This window comes from Elephantulus edwardii, unplaced genomic scaffold (assembly GCF_000299155.1).
Source record: "Elephantulus edwardii isolate Elephantulus edwardi_28Jun2011 unplaced genomic scaffold, EleEdw1.0 scaffold00519, whole genome shotgun sequence".
Taxonomy (NCBI): domain Eukaryota; kingdom Metazoa; phylum Chordata; class Mammalia; order Macroscelidea; family Macroscelididae; genus Elephantulus; species Elephantulus edwardii.
In genome coordinates, this window is record NW_006400269.1 from 91,213 (window position 1) to 99,329 (window position 8,117).

At 41.1% G+C, this 8,117-nt stretch overlaps 1 protein-coding gene across 1 annotated transcript in view; it reads left to right on the plus strand.

Annotated features, from left to right (window-relative positions):
• The first annotated feature begins 6,249 nt into the window (after positions 1 to 6,249).
• LOC102869871 (interleukin-1 beta-like) overlaps positions 6,250 to 8,117 on the plus strand; it is a 9,391-nt gene continuing 7,523 nt past the window's right edge. The window contains exons 1-3 of the mRNA XM_006903139.1: positions 6,250 to 6,296; positions 6,830 to 6,881; positions 7,837 to 8,026. Coding sequence (XP_006903201.1) covers positions 6,250 to 6,296; positions 6,830 to 6,881; positions 7,837 to 8,026 — 289 coding nt within the window. The remainder of the gene's footprint in view (positions 6,297 to 6,829; positions 6,882 to 7,836; positions 8,027 to 8,117) is intronic.

Genomic DNA, 8,117 nt, shown 5'->3' on the forward strand with positions numbered 1-8,117 from the left:
TCAGCCACTAGTACCAGAGACACTATTAACCCTGTGTATTCCAGAATGACGCTACGACCTCTTCAGAACCCAGTTTTGACTCTGGCAGTTCTCTGCAGTGTCAATGCACTGTTCTAGATGTTATTTGATAAACTTTAGCAATATTCCATTTGCATACAACATTGATGATATTGTTCAATAATTTCCACATTCTGTTGGATCATTTATCTTGGGATACAGATGTCTTCCTACTGGGTGGCCAGGTCTTCCAAATTCCCTGGAACATACTAGAAAGCATGTTCAAGATTGTATCTGTCATTTGAAACATGCCAATTGGTAGTCCATAAATTTCTGGAACCTTATTTTTTGCCAATACCTTCAGTGCACCTTGAAATTCTTCCATCATTACCTTTGAGTCTTGATCATATGCTGCTTTCTAAAATGGTTCCATGCTAGTCAATTCTTTTCGGTGCAGTGTCTCTGTGTATTCCCATCAGGTTTTTTTCTTTTTCTTTTCCTTTTTTTTCTGGTCCCAAAAGGCCTTTATTGCTGGTCTGAAGGGGATGCCAAGTGACTGACTGCAGAGGTCAAAATGCTGCCAGGGGTGAGCTCTGGTGGCCTAGTGGCAAGAAGCTCTACTGCAATTCCAGAGGTGCGTGGCTCAAATCCACCAGGTGCTCTACTGGAGATGGAGGAATAATCTCCTCCTGTGCCAGTCAGATCAGAATTGATGGTACATACACAAAAAAATAATAAAATTTTTAAAAGAAAATGGTGCCAGGGCAGACAAGAGGGTTGGAAGATAATATTTTGCTGGAAATTTGTGGACAAGGGTCACTTTATCAGGAAATAGATGTTAACAAGTTTCTTCAAGGAATATTTAGGCCTGAGGGCAACAGTGACATTCTTCCTCCATTACAGATCTCAAAGCAATATAGTAATTAGGAACAGAGTTATCTCTGGCCTTCAGGGCCAGGCAATATAGGAGGAGCTGGTGATGGTTTCCTGTAAGGTCTGAAGGAGAAGCATCGTTTTCAGTATTCCTGGGCAGTTGCTAGGGAGATGGCTGTGAGGCACTCCACTATAAAACAGCAAGCATGGGGAGGGGGGGAAGTTATGACTAGAAAGGGATTAGGATGGGGGTAGCCAAGAGAGTATTCCTAGCTGCTACTGGGTGTCTGGTTTTCTATTTAGGATGTTAGTTTAAAGAAACAACAGTCTTCTCCTAGAAACAGGCAGAGTCCACCCTTTTCCATAAGTAATAGATTAAGTCTTTTTCTATTTTGTAATACAACTGCCACTACGGAGTCATTTGGTCTCAGACAGTCTAGTGAGGAGTTTTTCTAGGGAGATGTTTAAGCCTGTAGTGTTAGTAGGAGCTCCTGTTATCATTCCCAGGCTGGACATTAAAGGGAGGAGTCCTATTTTGGTTGTTTGTGTTTGAGGTGCTGGGTTAGAGGGATAGGTATTAGTTGGGAGTTGGTTTGGTGAGCAGGCAAGAGAAGAAAAGACTGCTTTTGCTTTCAGGCATCTTTAGAAGTTGACTCTGAAGAAAAGCTGGACTTAGTCTGTGTTGACTTCTCATTCATATTACCTTGATCATAGAGATAGATTTAGGTGGTTGAGAATTACAGCCACTGTTGGATGTTGTTGGATTCAAATGGTAAATGGCTTTCAACCTTTGGGACCAGAAGGAAAGTCAGAGGACAAAAAGATAAAACAGGGAGGGAGAAGCTTGGCCTATTTTGAAGGGTACCAGCCAGACCAATGAGGAGTCTAGGCAGGTTCTTGCATTACTCACACAGAAATGGAAAGGAGATTTTGACCTATGAGTGGGCATTCTTCCTAGTCAGTGAAACATAAGTTAGATTTTAAAAAAGAGTTTAAAGAGAGAGAGAGAAATAAAGAAGCTAGTCCCAAGAAACTAACAGGCCTTTATTGTTGATTTGAAAGGTAAGCAAAATGACTCATATAGAGAAGGTCGAAAGGGCCCCCTCCACCTTCTTTTGATGCTTCCTGAGACTTTTCACATAGCATCTCTCAGCAACTCGAGACTTGATTTAGTTTTTCAGTTCCTTCAGCTCAATATCAGCAGTAAAAACCAGGTCAGGTGCTAAATATAGAGCAGTTCATTAATTACTCACCTGAAAATTCAAATTGATGCTGAAGAAAATTAGAGAAGCCTGCCAGAACCAAAATAAAACCTTGAGTCTATCTCATCTGAACTTAAAAAACTATCTTAAGAATAGGTTTGAAACATTGAACATTAATGATTAGTGTCATACCAGATTAGTTTTGGTATGACATCAAGGACATCATCCATGAAGAAAACAAAAGGTTATTCCAAAGATGAGTGATAAAGAAAAGACAAAAATGGATGCCATAAAGGAGTCTGAAAATTGCACTAGAATGTTGAGAAACCAAAACAAAGGAAAGATGTGCTGAAGTAAAAGAGTTGAAGAGAAGATTTCAAATGGCAGGTCAATAAGACAAAACATTTTAACAGAATGTGCAAAGAGCTAGAGTTGGAGAATAAAAAGAGAAGAAATTGCTCAACACCTCAAGCTGAAAGAACTGAAAAACCATTTCAAGCTTTGAGTCGCAATACTGAGAGATGTTACAGAAAAGCAGAGGGTGAGTAAAAAAAGGAAGACCTCAATGGGGTGATTGACACAAGACTTTAACAATAAGTTCAAGCACACTGATATATATGAGGATGGCACAGGCTCGGGCAGTACTTCATTCTGTTGTACATAGATAGAGTCACTATGTGAGCAAACTGCATAGTGCCTAAAAGTACAAGACTAGAGCACACAAATTATAACCTGCAAGTCTATCCTGCCATGCCCACTCAGTTGGGTAGTGGGTATGGCTACTTTCTTATAATGGGAGATTTGAGTGATTATAACAGAGATGGCATGGCATGGCCTGCAGAGCTTGAAATATTTACTATCTGGAAATTTGTTGGAAAAGTTTCCAAATATCTAGGATAAGTAACTTGTTCTTTCATGCCTGTTATGTGCGATAACGCTTTAAAAAAGGAAATCTCTGGAAACTACTCAGTTCAAAAGAATATACAAGGTTTCATTAGTCTTTCAAAGATTAATAATGACTAAGCTGGAAGGAAGACACTCCCAGTGGTTACATTTACTTAAACCTTTTCACCTAACCAGATCCACCTCAACCACCCATGTATTTGAACTCTCCTCATTGTAGGCCAGAAAAGAGAATAAGGTGTTCCCTGGAGGTTGCTTCTCTCTTCCCTCAGTACCTGGGTACAAGATGGAGAACAGACTCAATGAAGATGATAGAATGTGATAGGGTGAGGACCAGCATTGTTCAGTTCTTTCTAACCAAGAGGGAAAACAAGGAACCCATAGGATCACTGCAAAGAGCACACATTTATACCCATATTTATACACATATATAAAAACAAATATATGATTATTCTGCTTGTTTTCTTGTTAAAAATGATTGAAGATCATTGGGGTTAAGCCAACATTGGTAAGAAAGACTTGGAAAGTCCAAGATCAGGCATAAGACGGTACCAAGGTACTTGCAGCTCTGAAAAAATACCAGTCTCCTGTCATGGAATGACTTGCCAGGCAATAGGAGAACCTGTAGCAGAGAAGATTTTGAGTGACTCAGGAGCTGAAGAAATACCCAAAGCTGGTGCTCCCCACAACATCCTGGCATAATTAGCTCCTTATTTGCACTTATTCCACTTCCTTGAATTTGCATCACCACCTCCCACGTCATCACTCCTCTACTATTTCCCCCAGTTCTACTATTTCTATAGGGAGATATTTTCCACTTCCTGAATATAGGAAGGAAGTTCTGTACCCTCAGAAGCCACAAGGGCAGAAAGGATTTGATACACACATTGTGCAATCTGACTGTTTGACACAATGGTTTCACTTCCCAAAACAGGTCCGGAAGGTGACCAGGTTTGGTGTTTGCTCTATGGGGTCAGGATGAGACATAGTAGAACCACAGAAACTGTTACATCAAGGGGCATAGTCCCACATGTCCAAAATTTCCCTTGAGGTTGTATGAATTAGAATTCATACAGCCTACTTCGACCACACTGACATTGCATGAATAACTCCATCTTTGCTGGCCTTGGTTTCTTCATCTACTATTCACACTTAATTAATGATTTACACCTTCACATAAGTGATCCCATTAGACAGAGTGGGATTGCTAGAAAGAAAATTAAGGACACACAGATGCTCACTGACAAGAGCACACTAGAAAACTCCAAAACCTGCAATTCTATAATTGGAAGATGCATAAAATGTTGTTGTTCTTATGTGCCATCGAGTCACTTGTGATTCATAGCGACCCTATGTACAACAGCCTTAAACCCTCCTCTATCCTGTGCCAATCTCACTGCCCATCCCATCCCGATTACCCCAGTCACTGAATCAATCCACCTCATAGAGGGCCTTCCCCTCCTGCGCTGTCCCCCCACCCTCCCAAGCATGATGTCCCTCTCCAAGGACCTCTCCCTCCTTACAACATGTCCAAAATATGTCAGACGAAGAATCCTTGCCTCCAAGGAGCAGCCTGATCTAACCCTCTCCAGGATGAATCTGTTTGTTTTCTTGGCAGTCCAGAGTACATTCAATACTCCTCTCCAGCACCACAACTCAAAGGCATCAATTCTCCTTCTATCCTCCTTAGTCATTGTCCAACTTGCATAACAAGTGAGTTCTAAGACCATAGCCTGTATCAGATGCACCTTAGTCTCCAGAGAGACACCATTGCTCTTCAGTACTTTGGAGAGGTCCCTAACAGCAGACTTTCCCATTGCAATACTTTTTTTTATTTTCTGGCTACTGGTGCCAAGAGTGTTGACCGTGGAGCCAAGCAGACTAAAGTTGTTAACAATCTCAATCTCTTCACCATCCATCCTGATGCTGCCAATTGATCCAGTGGTGAGAATCTTTGTCTTCTTAACATTGAGGTAGCTCAAAATTCTTGACCTATCTATCCTAAGCCCTAGAAGTAGAAGGAATTAACTAAGCACTGACATTTGGAACACTTGCATACCTCCTTCTCGGTCACAGGCCTTCATCCTCCTTTCTCACCTTCCAATCAAGAGCAATGAATTGAGGTCATCTCTGTGTGCTCTGTCAGGTTGGACCACAGATAGAGCCACCAGATCACCAGGATCTCTAATCCCAGTACAGATACATGGAGGAAGGTGGCAGTGGCATTAATGAGGTTGGAAATCAGTGGCTAATTTGTAGAGTGAAACTTTAGGAGGGAAAACAAAGAATTTCCTTAAGAATCTGCATGACTGCAAAAGTGCATATTCTCTGTCCTATGCACAAGTGACCAGTGGCTCCTGAAGTTGACCAAGAACTTCAGAGATACAGAATCCAGACTGGGAGAGTCATTGTCATTTTATTAGGCCAATTTACAAAGTATAGGATCCTTCCTACCTGGAGAAGGAAGATGTGTGCTCATATCAATGTGTGTATCTGTGTCTTCTTCCTTTTGCCCTAGAAATTCTAAATTAGTATCTTTTTAATTTAGGAAAAGATAAATATTTTAATACTGATTTCAACTATGTAATGGTTGTCAGAAAAACAACATATTGCATGATGACACATGTTTTGCCCTTCTATGTATTGGAGAATTATTTTACTTTCCCAGCCCCCTGTCCTAGACATTCCCACCAATCTTCTCTTTTTATTTGGTTGCGAAATCAGTTGGCCAAAAGGGAAATTTCTCAGCTCTCCACTTCTGCTTTTAGAGGCAATAAAACAGCAAGAGTGAGACAAATTGGAAGAGTGAACGTCTTGGAGGCACCACAGGCCTACCCGGATTCTCTCTTGCCAATCCTTATCATTGAGGTATGATGATTTTAACTGACTTTTACAAATAACTAAGTCCTAAGTGTAAGTAAATAAGTCAATCTCTGTCTCTCTTTCTCTGCCTGAGCATTAGGGTTTTTGCCAGCTATGAGATGGTTTATGAAACATTCTAGAAATAGATACTGCTTTTCTAGCAGCTGTTACTTGGGAGATAAATGTCAAGGCCTTTGTTCCAAGTGCTATATTGCTTCTAACAAATACATTCATGGCTTGAGTTTACACTAACAAATATTTACCTCTAGCTCTTCCGTGTATGAATGTATTCATTCCAAGATTGTTTCTTTGCATGTCTACCATATTCTAGGTGCTGAGAGAAGCTAGTAGGGCCTGGAAACGACGATTAAATGGTCACCCTTTCTTCTTTACACAGGTTTCTGAAACAGCCATGGCAGTTGCCTCTGAATTTGACAGCAAGATCATGAATTACTACAGGTCAGTGGAAAGACAAGTCCCAAGAGCGGGATACCCCCCTTTCATGAGTGTGGTCTTCATTATGCCTGGAAACCAGATTTGTCCCCATTCTGTCTCTTCAACGGCAGGCAGGGTTCCAAATTAATCTTTGCAAACTGATTTCTCACTAAAGTCTGTTCTCCTATACACTGCACTTCAGATACTTCCTATGCACTGCAAATTGGAGAAAAAGATTCCAAATAAACAGTGCAAGGGACCTCTTTGCAACATTTGACTCCAGTGAGAGGGCAAATTCAGATTTTTAATTGACTCCAAAGGTTAAGTCTCAGGGAATCAACAGGGAGCACCCTGGGTGTCTTGCCTTGTTCCAACGTGATAACCCATGCATTAGACAGTTTCATACTATCACCATGGAACTTGTCAGAAATCTCTAGGTACTTTTGAGTTTTAAGTCATTTGAAGTGTCCTATTAACAGAGAAGACTTCTTATAGGGAAAGATAAATAAAGTAGCATAGGAGACATAATGAAGTAATTTCTCTTGTTTTTATTACAGCAGCAATGATAATGACCGGTGCTTTGAGATTGATGGCCCCAAACAGATGAAGGTGAGGCTGTTGATTTGGTTTCCAATCTACAGAAGGGCTTTGGGCTTTGATACAGAAATCACTCAAAGAAGAGTCAGGGCCATCTTGCGCTTGTGATATTTTGCAACAGAATGAGTTCTGCCTCTCTCAGGGGAGTAGATGCAGGGTGCAAGGCAGCTCCACATACCATGATGGTAATCTACTGGCAAGTCATGATGGAGAAAGCCAGGGTACAAGGGCCAGTGCTGACAGTGTTTTTGCCTCGTGTTAGGGAGGCTGCCTGGGCCAAAAGGCTTCCTAAGATTTGATTCTCCTTTTACCATTCTCTTGAGTCAAACTCTGATCCTCAGAGAAGATGACCTTAACATTTATCCAATGTCAACATTCATGCTGGAATAGTTCTCTGTTATCTGGAATGGAGCTTATGACAAGATATAGCTGACAGAAATTAAAAGTTGAACTGAGGGAAGGTAGGGGGAGGGAGGAAAATGTGCAACAACAAATGAATGGAAATCCAACTTTTCTGTAAACTTTCATTAAAATTCTAATAAAAATTTTTTTAAAAAAGTGAACTGAGTTGAAAAAGACGAAGAAAGCATTAGCTTCCTGTTTGACCTTGACAAATCATTTCACCCCTTTGAGCCACAAGTGAAAAGTAACAAGCAGGACTCAGAGGATCTCTGGGGAGCCTAGCATCCTTCCTGCAGCATGTTCGAGCATTAGGTATGAGAGAAATTTTAAGAACAGATTTATTATAAAAGAATATCATGCAAGCATGAGAAAATCCATATTCTGCCTCTCACAGGCCTATCTCTGGATATACCACTCACCCTTTCTAGGATTCAGAGAACTAAGCGATTGTCTCTCATTAGAAGGTCGCTTAGGCCTCAGGCCCTTTCTACTTCTCTGATTCCTCTCGAAACAGAAATCCCTACCTTGACACCTCCGCACACTCACTCCCTTGTTTTCTCCAAAGTATGGTTTCCCAGACCTGGACCCCTGTTCTCCAGAAGAGGGCATCCAGCTTCAGATCTCCTACAAACACTACAAGAAGAGCTTCAAGCAGGTCGTGTCAGTCATTGTAGCAGTGGAGAAGCTGAAGACTGTCCTGGTTCCCTGCTCACCAGCCTCACTGGCCACACTTTTTTCCTTCATTTTCGAAGAAGGTACTTAATAAGAATCTCAAAATCAATCTCTCTCTCTCTCAATCTCTCTCTCTCTCTGTCTCTCTCTCTGTCTCTCTCTCTCCTCTCTCTC